This window comes from Lichenostomus cassidix, chromosome 7 (assembly GCF_008360975.1).
Source record: "Lichenostomus cassidix isolate B80296 chromosome 7, HeHo_3.0, whole genome shotgun sequence".
In the NCBI taxonomy this organism is placed as follows: Eukaryota; Metazoa; Chordata; class Aves; order Passeriformes; family Meliphagidae; genus Lichenostomus; species Lichenostomus cassidix.
In genome coordinates, this window is record NC_139488.1 from 1,298,428 (window position 1) to 1,316,131 (window position 17,704).

General features: G+C 43.2%; 1 protein-coding gene across 4 annotated transcripts in view; it reads right to left on the minus strand.

The window, feature by feature from the left end:
• ERBB4 (erb-b2 receptor tyrosine kinase 4) overlaps positions 1-17,704 on the minus strand; it is a 552,538-nt gene that overhangs the window by 257,050 nt on the left and 277,784 nt on the right. For all 4 annotated transcript variants that reach the window (XM_085065694.1, XM_085065696.1, XM_085065698.1 and 1 more), the window contains exon 3: positions 1,143-1,329. In XM_085065694.1, coding sequence (XP_084921820.1) covers positions 1,143-1,329 — 187 coding nt within the window. The remainder of the gene's footprint in view (positions 1-1,142; positions 1,330-17,704) is intronic.

Consider the following 17,704-nt stretch of genomic DNA (forward strand, 5'->3'; position numbering starts at 1 on the left):
GTAGATGGCAGGGATTTAGAGACCTTTGGGAAACACTCTGATATTGGCATGATGGTCTCAGTAAAGAAAATTGTCAAAAATATGACCAGAGGAAGGAGCCTAATCAGAGTCATCCAAAACTGGTTTATTTTGTAAAATATTTCAGGCCTTCTTATCCCTCGTGTTTTTGAAAGCCTTGCTGTACAGCCTGGTGAGGCTGCACAGGGAACTGTAAGCACTCATGTGCCACTCTGAATACTGAGAGACAAAAAAAAAGCAGAGAGGGAAGGATGCCTAAATATAGTTCAGAAGGCTCCCACCTCTCCATACTCAGGTTCAATCTCCACAGCCAGACCAGGTCAGGGATTTTCAGTCAGCTTTCAGCCACAAGCAGATATTATGCCACTTCAAAAACACCAACTTTAGGGTAGAAATTATCATAGCTGATGAGAAACCAGGTATAAATAAAATACTTCCAGTGAACTCCTTAAAAAGAGCCACTGCCTGCTCTTTATTAAGTTACAGTCCATTGATATTTAGCAAGTTTTAATCTCCCAAACCACTGACTCTGGATCCTCAGACGGAGGAAATGAAGTGTTTATCTACCCCACAGCATGATCCAGCCCTGAATTTACAGGTGAACATAAAGCCATGGACTTTGCTTACATTTTTGTTACAAAAAAAAACAAAGCTCTTTTCTCACTATATATAATGCACTATTTTTGCTCAGAAAAGGGAGTTCTAAAATTAAATAAACCAAAGATACAGAGGCACAGGGGATGCTGAAGCTAAGGTAACTTGGCAGAAAATACCCAGCACTTGAAGCAACACACGTGCAATAATCAAAGACCACAAGGAAACCAACATGCTTATGATGTCAACACAGAGAAAAAAGTTCACATACTCTTTCAACGACTATTTTTGTTTCAAATACGCTCTTGCCATGACTCTCATGTATAGCCTTTGATCAGTGTGGAGAGAAGTACTTTTGTGAACCAAAAAAAGAGTGAAGCACCAACAAACCCCTTTGAGAACACACAGCTGCCAGGCTCCTGTGGTTCCCCAGTCTCTTGCAAATCCAAGTGACTGAGGACATTGAGGAAATACACAAGCAGCTCATTTTTTCACTGTAGCTAATTACCACATTTCCAAGTTTCACTCACCTGTCAGGTTCCTCAAGCCAAGTTCCCTGAGTCCAAAGTTCCCATCCTTCCTGTAGTTGAGGAATATGGCCAGAGCGTATCGCTCCTCGTAGAGCTTGGTGCCGCGAACGATGCGCAGGTTCTCCAGGGGCAGATATTCAAACTGGTTCAGAGCCACCAACACATAGCCCGTCACTTCTCGGATAGACTGGAAGGCAGAAATGAAACAAACACATCAGACACGGCCCCTTTTCAGTTGTCCTGAATTTCCCAGACAGTGGATGCTTCAAGGATGAGATGCTGCTACCCAAGACAAAAAGAAAAATCAAACCGCCTTTGGAAAAGAAATTATTTTTCAGCTCCATGATTTCAAGTACACTCCTGTTTTAATTTTGGTGCATTTACTGGAAATAGCTGTTTGAAAGGTAGGAAATAAAGAGGAAGCCACTTTTCTCAGTTTATTAAAACTCAAACAAAATTCATGGTAAGGTATTAAAGATTCACAAAAGGATGACTTTGCACAACTCAAAGCAGAGAGCAGGTCAAAGGCCTCTGCAATACATGAGCAGAATCCACTGGGGCAATGCTGCAGTTCAGATGAGATTGTCTGTCTGCAAGTAACTCTGTGTTGTACAGCATATTTCAGGCTGGGACTGAAGGGACACAGCATGGAAAACACCTCTGGAAGAGCTCACCATCAAACAGGAGCAGATGGGAGACGGGGGAAGGTCTGGAAGAGGAAATAAAGACAATGCACATATGTATTCACACCCATGCTTTCAAATGGAACTGATCACTGAACATTTGCAAATATTCATCTCCAAGTTTCATCTGAAAGTGCTGGAAGTACCATCCATGCCCATATATCCTGGTCTTCGATCAAATCTTCTATCCAAACCTTTAGCAAAATGATTGCTGCACCTTTGAGTTGGCTGAAATCTCTGTTGGCTTTAGATGAACTGCTCAATAACCCTCCTGCTCATACTCAGGAATTGATTGCCTGGGCTGGAAAGAGAAAAAACACCTCAAAACCCAATAACTAGAAATAGTTTTTCAAAGTCCAAAAGATTAACAGAACTAAGATGTTGTAAGGGAAAAAAATACAGAGCACCCAAAATAGGAGAAGTATGCTCCCTTAAAAAAATAAAGTTCATTCTAAGGAATTGAAAAAAATGGCCTGGAAATACACAAATGCCTTTGAAAAGCGTAATTTCAACACTCACCAAGACCCCACCATCCTCAGCAGGGCTTGGCACAGGCTGAGGGATGCTCCTGGCCAGATCCTAGACACAGGATCTCCATGTTGGAGAGGGATCTCCATGTACACCGAGTCTGTTTTTCAAAGCTCACTTAACTCCATGCCTGCAACCCCTGTCCAGGCTTGTGTTTGTGTTTGTGTGCATATTTAATGGACAGGAATTGATACCACTACTTGTGTACTTAAGTGGCTGCACGCACTTTTTCCTTCCCTTTGGCAAAGTCAATACCTTAAACAAAACACTGAAAGAAAAATTCTGCTCCGAGTAACGTGCCCAGACTATAACCAACATGATGGGGACTCCAGTCGATACTGTAATAAAAACAACCCGACAAGCAGCAGCAGGCAGAGAATTCAATGTGTCGTGTATGTATCATTAATAAAGAAAGGCAACAATGGATTTGCAGCACCAAGGACAGGATTTTGCTCTGCTAGTTCAGCGCTTTGCTGTGGTTTCACATTTAAGTCTGCACGAGCCTTTAATTAGGCTTATAAAAGCCTGCAAGGTTATTAACACACGTGGCAGTGTACATAAGGAGTGATTTCTAGGCCACAAAATCTAGGTGCTAGCTGTCCTTCTGAAGTCTAACATTTGCACCCAGCTGAAGCTGCTGGAAAAGCTCTGGAGCCATTTCCAGACTGGCTTGGCATGTAAACAAAGCCAACGTCCTGACAGACCCTGATGAGAACCCAGTGAATGGAGGGAGGTTGAGAAGTATGGTTCAGCAGCTCGATATTAAATGTAGAGCTGCATTATACCCTGGGACACTGATTCCATTATAATCAGAAGCTTTCCAGCACTTTCATGATAGCTCTTTGCCTTCAGACATTTCAGCTTAGCCAGTTTGGTCAGGAATTTGCTTTTCATCATATGCAAAAATTTCTTTAAGCTGGCTTTTTTAGCCTCTCCTCAGAATTCAGGAAGTACTTAAATTACACTCACGGCTTCAATTTCTCCACTGATATTCTGGGGATACTGTGATTGCTCTAATTAATTTAAATGGATGTTTAACTTGGAATTGAGTGGAAAAAATTAAAAGCTGTTCCAAAATTGCATCTGAACAGGTCCTCCCTGCCAATTGTTGTCACTTATAACCACATTTTCTATTTTTAGGGTATGTCTTACTGCCAAACAACAATTCCACCTGAAAGGGCTGCAATTCAGCACAGTACTGATGTGACACACACACACAGAGCAGCACATATTCATTCCAAACATAGAAAAAAAAAGCCAAAAAACCCCCAAAACAAAACAAAAAAATAAGCCACCAGAGAAAATGACAAAGTTTTGTTGCTGATAATTGTGAACTGCCTCAGAAGCCCTGCATTTCGTTTGTGTGGCTTAACCAACTGCAATGACAAATTGTGGCAAGTATTTGGACAAACCAGAGGGCTCTTTGTGACCCATGGCTTCCACCATATTGCAATACACATTTATTTGCTGGAGAGCCTGCCATGTTCATGCTTGTAAAACCAAATTATGAAAATAAACCAAAGGGTTTCTAATTTCCTAGGAAACAACCACCTGACCAACCAAACCTAGCAGTCTGCTGTATTAAGTCAGGGTTTCATTTTGGTCTTAAATTCAAATAGGGAGGAAAATGGAGAATGATAGCCTGCTTTGCAGGATGGTTTCTGACTGAATTCTGGTTTGCAGGATGGTTTCTGATTGGTCCACCTGGAAAAAAATAAACTGGGAGTGCAGAAGGCATCTCAGGTTTCAGCCACTCCCAATCACCCCTGTCCCTTTGCCAGGCCCTGCAAGTTTTAAGGTGATTCTCACTGCAGATGGACATCAGCCCACTTGGAGCTCACCCCCAGCCCTGCTGGAGTCACTGCAAAGATGCTTGTTGGCTTCCATGCTGACTCCCAAATCCCTGTGGCCAGATGGGAGCACAGAGCCACATCTTCTCCCCTGCCCCTCGTGCCAAAGTCAGGCAGGATTTGAACCTCTCATTCTCCGAATTCAAGGCTGGATGCTTTCCTGGGCAGGTATCCTGGACTCAGCCATCCTAACACACTGTTTGAACTGCTTTGCTGCAGCTTCCATCTGCATTCCAAGGAGCTGGAGTGATTCCCAGCACTGAGTGCCATCTCCCAGTCTGATTCTCCTCCTAGGGCTGCAGGCACTTGCAAAAACACATTTCCCATGAGGCTGTCCCTCAGAAAAGACAAAAAGGAGACTGAGCCTGTTGAGCATCAGCCCCTGGATAAGGACAAACTTCCTGCAGAAACAAAAGGAGTGTTGGGGGGAAAAGCTATCAATCCCTGACACATCTGACATCTCATGAACTGCTAAAAAAACACACCAAAGCACAGGGTTCTGATATATTTACCATAAACAAAGCTCTTTATCTCCATTTTCACACAAGCAATGAGCACTTGTGCTCCACAGTTTGCTGTCCCTGTGTCCAGCACTGTCCTGCACCCCAGGAACAGCCATGCCAGTCTATAAAACAGTCTCCCAACAGACTCTATGAGCCCCAACAGCCAATTTTTTGGGTTTTGAACCTAAAAATAGCTACCCTGAGATGAGAACAGAGCCAGTGAAGGTGCTGCCCTCCCCAGAGGGCCACCCCAAGATGGGCAGCCCTGCAGAGGGTGAGGGAGAAACTCAAAATGACACCAAAAGCAAAAGGGGCTCTTTTTCAAGTGATGAACTGTAAAAACGAGCTCTAGACAGCCCATTCCCTTAATTACAACTAATATTAGCTGAGCACAGATGAAGCACTTGAAGCTCCCAACAGCAAAACCAGAATTATCCTGTCAGCTGGGAGTAAATGGGAGTAAAATTACTCCCTGCCATCTTAAATCGTCCTTTGGTTCGAATCAAGTGAATCTGAGTGAAGCGGAGCAAAATAACAGCACAAACTTCATCATTCCGCCCAGAACAACAGATCAATGAACGATTAGGGAAGCTGATGTTTCTCATAAACACTACCAAGGCTTCTTAACATCCATCAGGAAGGCTGGGCTGTGGCAGAGGCACCAAAGAGAGCTCTGTTGTGGGGTTTATTTCAGCTGCTGATGCATCTGTGCAGTCACTGAACCTGATCTGGTAAAGCCCCTGCTGCCTCAGCTGACCAGACACATCCTCAGCACAGTCAGAGCAACAAAAACCTGCCACAGGGCTCACCTCTCACTTCTGGGACCACTGGCAATTCATTATATTTTAGGGTGTTTTCCCCCTTTTCCATAAAAGCTAAGAACATTTTGATCTACTTTCTTCTTCGAAAGCACCAACAAACACAAGCACAGGAGATGAGGATCACCTGCAGAACAAGTGTGTTTAACTCACAAACATTAAAAAAATGAAGCACTTTTCACATCTCAAGTGGACTTGAATAGAGTATTTCACATTTTGCTTTTTAGCAATTATTTATTATCAATTTTTATCAATGCATTTGTATCTGGTGAGAACTGCCCAACATCCAACTGGCCACATTTTGAGGAAAAAAATTTTCATTGTGAGAAAAAAAACAACAATACAGCAAAGTCAACAGCTGCCTAACTTTAAATAAGTTCACAAATTCAGTCAGGCGTGTTTGTGAGCATGCTGGTAACCATCAATTAATTTTCATTATTTGTTCATACATTTTCACCCATGCAATGCAACACACCTGTCACTGTCACAATTAAAAAATGAATCTTTACTGAATAACCATAAAGCAGTCTCTAAGCAGCTACATCACTTGCAATTCTAACTATGAGAGAAACAATAACAACCCAAATGTGGAAATAGCAATTTATGGAGCTTGATTAGCTCATTGCTCATTGAGGGTTATGAATTTCTAATGACACGAGAAGCTGAGATTTTCAAAGGAGTTCAGGAATTTACAGGATCCAGCCTTGGCCAGTTTCTCTCAAAGGCCCATCCATACCGTGAGAATTGCGTGGCATACACTGACATTTCTCCTGAGAGAACACCCCATGTAGAGACTCAGTCAGAGCTAACATGGCATGCACGTGAGGAATTCTGTCCCACTGCAAGCTCATGTCTTGTCTCCTTCCACGCTGTGCATCCATTATTTATGTCAACACTTGTGAAATTGTGATGTTAAGCTCTCCTGAGCACCAGTGGTTTTCCAGGTACTCTGTAAAAGCTTCAGTAAAAATCCCTTAAGTTTGAGTACACTGATCAATACCAGAACACAGCCTTTAGAAAACATTTTCGAGTGCCTGGTCAGCAGCAGTGTATCCTAACTAGCTGCCTTGGCAGCTGCAGAAAAATTATTGTCCAAAGCACTAAAGTTGCAGTTTTTATTCAAATTGGTTACCAAACAAAGAGGAACTTCTGGTAGTCTTTCAGTTTGCATTAAGGTGTATTAAAGGCAAAGGAAGAGCTTGGATTTAATTTTGTGAAGAGCTGTAGCTCAGGAGCCCAGCACTGCTGTGTGCTGCAGAATCGAACTGTGGTTCAGTTGTTTATGACAGCCAGCAGGAACTTTAACTCACACTCTTGTCCTCACAGACATCTGGTCTTCTTTGGCAATATGCTTACAAAACATCCTGAGCAGCAGATCAGTGAACTGAGCACAGCACTCGATTCCCCAGCTCTAAAACAGCAGTCAGTCAGATGCATCTTTTGTTAAGGCCACTGGAAATTTGTAAGGATTTTGCTGCATAATTTATAGAACCCACCTTGGGAGTTGTTGAACTAAAGCTCTGTTTTCTGAATGGCTGGTCTTTCCATTTCATTATTCCAAGAGCGGGACTTTTCATACTTTAAAATAGGAGGATTAGCTGTGCAGTTATTTATTTACTGAGCTTGATGTAGGAAACACACTGTTGCTTATATAAGTTTGACTGTGTCTGAGCTAATATACATTACAGTCGGGTCTAGGGAGGTCTTGGAGGAAAAACAAATGCCAGTCTAGAAGCCTTTAAACTACAGAACAATGTCCAAATCTGGCATTTGGAAAGAAAGGTGATGGACAAAAACATGAGGAGTGTTTGAAATGTGTATCTTGACTCATTTCACGAAGTACTGATGAGAAAACAATATGGGACTTGAAAAACAAATTAATAATAAAATAATAAGGGAATGGGAACATTAAATAGAAACAAGTAAATAACAGGACCAAAAAACCAAGTCCTTTTGCTTTCAAATTTTAAAATACAGTTTCTAATGACGAACTCAAGTTCTGCCTGCTGACAGAGTTCAGCTTAAGCTCAGGTGGCAACTTGCCCCATGTGCCTCTGCTCAATTTACAGTTAAAATATCTTCTGAACAGAGAAACTGAGCAGGCTTACATCAGTATTTGAGAGTCTTCCCAATGTTTCCAGTCTAAACCATAATTCCTCTGTTTGTAGATCTGCTTAGAATTGCCCAAGAAGTATCTGCTCACAACCCCGAGGTGCCCAGGCTGGCTGAGCGCACACAAATAAATCCTAAGCTGTTTATGCTGAGCAACATTATGACCTAGACAAAGCCTGCACTCTGTAACAACCCCAAATTCACAGCTAACATCTGTCTGTCCTGAGGAATGCTATGGAGGAGACGTTTAACCACAAAGTAAGAATTTTGACATCACACTGTAATACCTGATTGGCCTTCAACGTATTTGCAGCGTGGTTTCCAGGAGTTTATTGTATCATCTCCCCAGGGAAACCTTAGTACTAAATGAGATTGAAAAGACTACAATGAGAGCATTATGATGTTACAAAATGCTTTACCACTCAGGCTGTTCAGTTGTGGCTGCATTTTGCAGACACTCAAAGCACATCAGCTCATAGCTGCCCAGTTACAGAATTTCCAGCGGCACAGATTGATGCCTTTTGCTTTCTCTGCTTCTGGGAGCTTCAATCGAGTAAATCATAGCTTCTTTCCAGACAACATAAAATTCCACAAACTGCTACTTCATAAACTAAGTAATATCAACACTCTGGAAGGATTTTAGGAAAGTAATAACCGTGTGCCAAGACATCCCTTTTTATCAATTTCCCTCAGAGAGCCACAGCCCGTGAGAAGCTGTGAGTGCATTTGAGGGTCTCGAGACACTTTCACTGGGAAAGCCAACGTGAGGACTGTCTTGTCAAACATTCATGGGCACATTTACCCTGGCTGCAGTGCCCCAGGCATCCTGAGATGTCAGTGGGCTGAACCACAGGGCTGTATTCATTTTGGCAGAACAAGGTGTCCTGTATCAGAGAGGAGAGGAGCATTCAGTCCCTCACTGTCCCTGTTTGTGATAAATCCCCCCTCATATTTTAGCTCATGTCTAAGCTGAACTAAGTCTTGGCACGCTGCTTCCTTGATCCTCTGGCACTTGAGACTGGTTGGAGCACCTCAGGGAGTCCATCCATCCATTCCCAAGTCTTCCCAAGCAAAGAGAATGGAAGAAAGGGAGGAGGAGGAAGAGCAGCATGGATGCTCAAAGTCTCTCACAACCCAGAAGCACTCCTGGGTTCCCCAGCTTAAGCTGAGACAGCACGTGGATGAAGAGAAACAAAATACACAGGGGACAAAAGGCAGAGGGGAAGAAGGATGCCTTCCCCACAATGGGTAGGAAAGGTCAAGTGTCTGATCAGAAGCCATGTGCCCATGACAAATGCAGTGCAGGCTCTAACAGGCTGTCCAGAATTGCACACCATAGTAAGCAAAATGCCTGTGAAGATCCTAGGAATGGTTTGTGGTCATTTAATGCAACAAAGGAACTTTATTTGTTCATTTGATATATGGTAAGTGACAGGCTTTGTACATCAAACACTGTGACTGATTTTCTCCTACTACACAGCCAGGCTAGTTGGTATGAATTACAGGAAAATCTAGAGTTAGACAGATAAATTAAATGCATTTATTAAAATTTATTATTTGCTGTGGGGGCAAAGGGAGCCCTCGGCTGGCATGATTCCCACTCCTTGGAGTGATGCAGAAGGAATTAAACATCCCAGAGATCTGGTACAGAGGTGGAGCTGCACTACAGGACGTTTCTATTTTTTCTATTCAAACTACAGGTGAAGGTGTCAAGCCACTCCTGAAAGCAAAAGGCTGTTTCTATTTCTGGACACAGGAACAGACTACACGGAGTGAAAATGTGTTAACCTTGCCAAATTTCAGCTCAACATTCCCAGTCTGCATTTTTGCAAGAAGCAAATAGCTGGCTGTCCAATCCTGGAAAAGCAGCTTGCTTATTTTTGGAGAGCTTTGATTTCCTTTCCCAAGAAAATAGTTTCTTAAAAACACACTTTTGTTTGTTTCGTATGTGCAACATCTACCCTTTAATGAGTATTTTAAAAGCATTTCCTGGAAGGAACTGATTTTATTGGCGCTCTAGGACACTTTTGCACACAGAAATTAGTGAATATTGGAGTTGTTAACTGTTTGTCTGCTTTCATGGGAGAGGAAAATCTTCATCCAGATATTGGATTTTAGCAACTTTTATTTCTAGCTGAGCACATATAAATACAACATCTGAGCTCAACATCACACCTACCTATTGAAACTATTTCAACCTTTGTTACTCTAATCTCTTCAAGAATAGAAACCCTGGAGAGATTCATTAATTGCTGGCTTTTGATTAGGTTTATTTCCATTTAGATAAAAAGTGAAGAGGCTTCTTGTTTTTAAAGCTGTGTTTTTGTTTTGTTTATCTGAAAGCTGCAGAATAACTCTGTTACTCAGGCTTTAATAGATTGTTAAAATCTCCTTCAAGGATAGATCTATAATTTATTAGATGTGTGCAATTAGTAAATGATCTGATTTTCAAATCCAGAGGTATATTTTCAGAAAGACACATAAACTCCACTTTTTGAGATTATGCAAGGTGTCACCAACCAGGAAAACAACCTTTACTCTGCAGTGACTGCACTAACCCTAAGATAAGATTTTCCTCTGTATTAATTCCACTACTTCTCTTCAAGAGGACTTGCAAAAAACTTCTCCCACTTATTACATTTTCTGTGTGGTTTCTGAACCAAGCAGGCTGCACAATCTTATGGGAAACAAAACTTTTTAAATTGTGTCCAGAATGACCAGACACCTTAGATATAACATTATTGCTACATGCAATTGTTGCACCAATGAACAAAAGGTGGCTTCAGCAAGGTGCACAAACACCTTTGTTTGAATTACAGGTGAGTTTATGGTGTTGGAAAAGTTGTACTTAAAATTATTTCTTTCTTTTCCAGACACAAGACTCGAAAAAGACTTTTGGTGTTGATGTAAAAATTCTAAAAAGGTTAAAAATTAAGACTTTTGGAGGAAAGGTAATTTTATGAAAGGAAATAACAGGGCACAGGGCAAGAGTTCAGAGAGGCAAGTGGAAAAGCTCCTGATCAGGAATGGGGAAGGGCAGATCCAGACACCCATCATTCTGGCAGCATCTAATTTCTGAGCGCCTGAGTTTGCAATCTTACTGCTTATTTTTATATAATTTTGTTCTTTTTTTAGGGGAAGCATGGCAGGAAAAGTGCAATACTCTGTACAAGATATAATTTCTTTCAGTTCTCATCACCAGCGAATGATTGGACAAGCAATCTTTTGCCAATAACTTAATTAGAGGAAACCTCTATATGTAATAATGTTCCTTAATGTGCTGAACCCCACACAATAGCTTGTTGAAGGAAAAAAAGCAGAGTGGTTATTGTCATAGCTAAGGATGGAAGAAAGGCTCAGTCATTAAACTCATCACAGAAACAATGTTATTAACTACACAGGAATAATCTCAAGGGAGTTCTGAGCTGACTGACAGTGATGAAATAATGCAGGAAGCTAAAACCAGGGCATCTCTCCTCACCCGTTTTTATTAATACCCTTATTACCTTTCCCTGAAAGACAGCTTTTCAAGAGCTATTATTGTGCCTAATATTAAATCAAATTAAGCCTGGCATATTGTCAATTATGTCTTATTCTCTTCTTCTAGAGCAACCCCTAAAGAGAGGGTGCTCACCAGAGCACCCCTCAGCTGGGATGTGCCCTTCAGCAGCAGCAGCCCAGTGGCCAGACTCACAAGCCTCAGGGACATCAGGGGAAAAAAAAAAAAAACCTGCTCAAGAGAGAGAGAAAAGCGAGGGAGTGTTCAAGGACCCAAATACATCAAAGGGCCAGCAGTGGTATTTCATTGATATTAATTACTTTACAGTCTGTAAACTCTGCAGAAAGTGCCAGCTGCTGTGAGTCAGGACCATCAAAGGTCAGATTATCATGAAATCATTACAGGAGAGGCTGCTTTTACTTAGCATATAATTGCTAAACCTAAGCACACTCCACAGAACCAATAGGAAAATGAATTATTTAAATACTCTTTTTTTAACAAATAGTATTACCATTTTAATTACATCAATATTAATTTAACTCTAAAAAGTGCCTGAGGATTTTGCAGAATTAGGTTTTGTGTCTGTGGAGTTTTCAGAAATTTCAGAACTTCTCCACAACATAGGAGTGTGATTTTAGCTATATATGGCTTTTTACATATTTACAGATACACCTTTATGCTTTAAAAAAGTGTGGTTTTATTTCTGCAGAATTTCTTGTCTTTGGATATTTTCGGTGTCTACAAATGCAGTTCTTAGGTAGTTTTCTCACAGCATGCTGCTGTGAGATAAGGGGGAAATCCTGGCTCAAATGACAGGTTTTTCTCAGTTCTCATTCTCCCAGCACCCAGCCTGGCTTGAAGGCTCAATTGGCAGCTATAGCACCAGTTTTAAGTTACAGGCATTTCTAGCTCCAAAGAATTTTTCTTTTTACCCAGTTCTCTCCCACTTGTAGCAACCAGTGCTTTTGAGAGGCAACTGGGAAAACAGAAGATAGCAGGACTTGGGTATTTCACTGCTGGAGATGGAGCACCCAGTCTGTGTTCTCAGCATCAGCTCCCCATGCTCACACGTTCCCTGAAGTCCCACACACCTCCAGATGGTGCAGCTCCTCTTTCCACGTTCCTCCACACCCTGCTCACCCAGTAATTCCTCTCCTCCATCTTTTCTCACCTGGTGCCAGACAGAGACACTTGGACTTTGACCTGCTCTTTTTTATTCCCAGATGCTCTGAATTTCAGGTACTTTCCTGCATGTTCCCATGGGTTTGCCTTCCTCCCAGCCCAGTCTGCCCATTCTGAAAACTCCCTACCAGATGCACCAAACACACCTTTTAGGCCTCACAAACATCTTCCTGAATAAATAAATCCATTTGCTTTTCTTAATTCAGTTATTTCATTTGTTGAATAAATTAGTTTTGTGAACATTAAATTGGCCAGTATAGGTCTTGATCCTTTGAAGTCAATAAGCATCATTTTACAGGCTTTGAACCATGTCCCTAAATGGGCAGGGTATGCCCAAAAAAATCATTTGGTCATACAAAAACCCTTCATAGATATTTACAGGATGTCTCAAAACCAGCCTTTTCTGTCCCTTAAGACCATGAGGTGCAACAGACTCGTTCAGCGCAGAGCACACTGAACTGCTTCAATATTTGGAAGAGTTTGGATGTGTATATAATTCTGCTTGGAATTCTGTGTGTGTGAGCTGGCAGACCTTGTGCTCTGCAAGTCCCACGGGCCGGGGGCAGGAGTGGCTCGTGTTTAGCTCTGAGACTCACAGATGCAGGAAGTTATTTACAGTATTTTTCCTAATGGCTTTCCATGGATGACTAACCTTCCAGCTGAATTCTTTAGCATCCTACTTTGCCCATGCCTGCTACAGTACTTTTCTATCCCTACTTGACCCTGCCAGTCCATGAATATTTGATACTAAATTAAAGCATTCCAAACCAAGAGATAAATTCTATCCTGGGTGCAGCCCTCGCAGAGCTTAATTACATTTGGTGGTGTGAATGTTAAAGACCTGACACTGCAAGAGCCTTGGGCTTTGGCTTCTGTCAAACCAGAGCTTGAGAAAGCAAAGAACTGTCACCTGCCCATGCCCTCTCAAAAGCCAAGGGGTTTTATTTTCCTTGGCATTTACAAGTGTGCTGACACTATCCTTCAGCTCAAACTGCTCCCAGGTATTGGCAGCAATTAGACCATTTAAGCTTTTGTTTTGTACACTAAACAAGCTAAGCTCAGCTCTTCTCCTTCCTCCTCCTTCAGAGACTCAGTTCCCCTTCCACCAGCCCAGCAGTTCATCTCTCTGCTTCGCTGGTCCCCAAGAGAGGATTTAGCAAATTTCCCTTTGCTGTCATAAAACTGCCAGCCTTCTTCCCCTCTCCTGTGCATTTAGGCTGTAAGCTTTCCAGAAAAGGGAAAGGTTTTTGTCACACAATGCCCTTACGCTGTGTAATGGAATTCTTAACTGAAATGAAGTTGAAAAGTCAAGAGGAAAACACAAATTATTAGTAGTTACAGAGAAACAGCCGTGATCTTTGCAAGCCAATGCTAAGAGCTTGGTGAAAAGAACTAAAGGTTGCTGCTCCATGTAAGCATTTCTTTCAAATTACTCATTAAAAGAGGGTCAGTGGTAATGTCTGCACATCCTGCACTACACATCCCAGCAATCCTGCCATTTCCAGGGTAGGTTCACTGGCCTATCCATGTTTTCCTTTCCAGCAGCTCACATTTGGCTGGCACTGAGCCCAAGTTAGTGTGTCTCACCAGCACCCAACTATCAGAAGGCACTCCCCTGTCCAAAGAGATCCCCACAGCCCTGGCACTCCAGTGCTTTCCCTTGCCAGAATATCAACCAGAAGGGGACAATGGCTACATGGGACCCCCAAAATCCCAATGGCTGGATTCACAGCAAACTCCAGGGAACTAAGAACTGACCCCCTGGCTCTGGACACAGCTTTGGCTCTTAGGGATAACATTTGCCAGAGAAACTTCATGATCACAGCCTTTGCCCCTCTCCCTGCAAATATTAGACTGGAGGTACAGGAGTGAGACAAGGATCTGGAATGCACTGGAGGCTCATCCTCATGTCTCTTTCAAAAACAAGGCAAATTGTATTTTCCTTTTCTGCTGTAGTCAAAGTTAACTCACAGGACATCTACAAATTGAAGTGTCCTTTGCTTTGGCTGTTCTTGATGAGATTCATAACTAAAGCTAAATCCATTAAAACAGACTGAACTCCAACAATCTCAGTATCCCTCACCAGGGGCCATGAAGTCAGGGGAGATACCTGAGGCCAAATTCACCTAATTGTTCCATGAGAAATCCTTCTGTTTAATCACAGGCTGCTTCACAGAAATAGGAATTAAAACTCCCAATAGTTTTCATTAATTATCTTCATGCTATGTCCTTTCGTGGCACTGGAAGTATCTTTGCCAGCAAGGCATTCCTTCCAGCGCTGTGGGACACCTGAGGAATGGGGCTGGACAGAGCTGCTGATGGGATGGAATCTGGTGTGTGCCCACTGAGGGGAGGGCTGCAGAGCAGGTGGACAAACAAAAATGTTTGCCTGCTTCCAGGGCTCCTCACAGCAGGTATTTTCCTTCTAGGAAAGTTGTGCTAGGAAAGTTGATTAATTTCAACTGTGCCAACAACTGGATGTTTATTTCAGTTTCAGCAATTATGCGACAGGCCAAGGAGGAAATCTTTTCTTCTTTCAGAGAAGAAAAGAAGCTCAGGACTAATCTGGAGAGCTCCTGAAGTGCAGGATTAAGACCAGAAACTCCTTGTGATGTCGCCAGAGGCTTTGCTGTGTTTATCACAGCTGTAGCCATATCCTCCTCCGTGATGTCCATCTTCCCTGGCAGAGGCTCAGCCTTGGTCCAGGCAGGAGGATAAAGAACCATGGGAAGGTCAGCCACAGCCTGGGGACTTCAGCTGAGGCAGCACTGAAGAGTCTGCAAACTAAAAATGAGTCACAGCACTGAACACTGTGCTGGGTCACAACCAAACAAGCTCCTGAAGCAGATCAGGAAGGACGATGAAATTTTGCTATGGGTCAAGATGTTAGTATTTCCAGGGAGACAGTGTTACAGCAGGCATGTGTCTTCATCTTTTACAGCTACTGGCTGCCTCTCCTAGGCCCTGCTTTCCCAAGCTTTAGCAGAAGTCTCTCTGGCAGCTGCTGAGGGGCTGACTGTGCACGGAAAGGCCAAATACTCTTCCTGCTCTTCATGTTCTGATTGAACTTTTCTCCTCAAATGACAACATGTGGCTAATCAGCATCATTTACATTTCCATATATATAACACTTGCTATTTCTGAGGCACAGCTAAGAAAGCAACTCTTCAAAGCCACTTCCATACACAAGAATACTCAGCACAAGGACGATGGGCTGGAATGAGGCAGGAGGGAAGGAGCTCTGCCTTCTAGGTGGGCAAAAATGCTGACATGACAAATCTTCCCCCTTAATCAACTTAATTTACCTTCTTGAAAGCTCATGATGACAAACTACCTGGACTGGAGCGGCTTGGAGCTGATATCCCTCAGCGTCCACTGCAGTAAATTATTGCCTGGCTCTCCTGATGGAGATAGAGAGAGGTGATAGTGTTCCATAACAAAGGATAAATGGTAATATCCACCATTTCTTTCCACTCTGCAGCCAAGCTGCTTGTACAGAGTGCTTAGATTAGGAAGTCAGTACTATTAAAATAAAATGTCTCTCTCTCTTTTTTTTTATTTTCTCCCTAAGGTGAACAATGGCTATAAAAACCCCATATATTTCCTAATAAATAGTAAGCTGTGCTAGAATCAGATATCTGAGTTTATGCTAAGTTCTAAAATGCATTTTTTGGAAACAAATAATCATTCAGATATCAATAAACATTGTGCACTTTATCATCATCCTGCTGGGTTTTCATCTGGCAAAGGAGCTGTTTATGCTACGCATCTTCAATTCCCGATTTGTCAGTATCCCACTGCTGCTATTCCCACCCTCTCCTCGTCTCAGAGGTGCATGTGTGTTGCTATTGATGCAGCTCTGCTCCTTTGCACTCGTGTATTTTGCTCAGCAGATAAACTTCTGCTCCCCACGCCACGGGCACAGGCTGGGGACAAAGCCTGGGGCACCACGGACAGTTCCTGCAGTCCTGAAACCAGCACCCTGACTCCAGTGCAGTTCAGCCTTGGCAGCTCTGGATTTAATTACAAAGGACACAGCCTTCCACATCTACATGAAACGCAGTGCACAGCCTTTTACCAGAGGTCTGGAACTGCTGCAAGGCGCCAAACACGGTTCAGGGAGTGGGACACAAGGGAAGGAGGTCAGGCCCGTGTAATATGGAAGTAACAAATGAGAGCCAGGGAGAGAGATCCCTCCAGTCTGCACTGCTGCACTGAGGTCAGCACAAGAAATAGGATGCCAGGAAAATGTTGATTAAAAGCAGCACATTGTTTCTCTTTGGGAAAAAAACCCCTGATGCTTACAGGGAGTGAGCCTAGAATCTGCCTGTTTTCATAATGCAGGGGGAAAGTGCTGGAAAACCTGCTCTGATCCTCTGCTATGTCACTAGTGATTATCCCCTGGAGCTGGCAGCCACCCTGGCAATGCCCAGGTGAGATGCTGCCCAGCACTGCCCTGACTTCCCACCGCTGGAACCACAACAACTCCCTTCCTACCACTGCCAGCTCTCCCAAGGCTCAGTATGTCAGCTCCTGGAAAACCCAGAGGACTGCACTGCCCTCCTTTCGGGGAGCACTCTGAGAGGAGGAGAAAGGCTGCTGCTTGCCAACACCAGCTAGCTGTTTCCCACCAGTCCTCCCAAGGCACTGGTGCTCGGTGGGTGCCATGACAGAGCTCCTGCATCCGCTGTTCCTGAATGGGAAATCATCCCCTGAGCCACCAACACATCACCCAGCTCTCCTCCCCGATGCCCCCTGGGCTGAAAGGGCTGTTTGACACTGCCTGGCACCAGCACAGCTCCTGCACAGCCAGGTAACCACAGGCATTTATTGGATTTTTTCACTTGGCTAGGTGTTATCACGTTTCTCTGAAAAGCCTCAGATCCTGGGTGTTTCAGCAATGGCAAGTTTTGTGGCATTGGTCTTTCCCCTCCTCTTGAAGCCCATTTGTCAGTGAACATAATTTCATAAACTTCAGAGCTACAACACTCACTTGAGCAGCAGATATCATATTTGTTTATGATGTGCTATGACAAACACACAACTCCTACCTTTCTTTAGGGTTTATTTCATTTAAGCAACTACAGAAAACAGGTGTAGATGACCCAAGTTAGGACTTTGAGCAATTGATAATGTTGATGATGGTGGGATTACAAAATGAAGATCATCCAACTCTCTCGCCAGAAGCTTCAGACAGCAGGAGCCTGGAGAAACAAGGCAGTGCAAGGAGGACAAAGACTCCAAAGATGTCCCTGCCTTAAGCAGAGTGGTGAAGGGACAGTGGCTGGTCACACTTCCAGCATCCTGGCTCCTGATGAATCACGTGCCAGCCCACCTGCAGAGTAAATCCTGGCACTGGCCCAAGGAACCAGGGTGTCCCCAGCCCT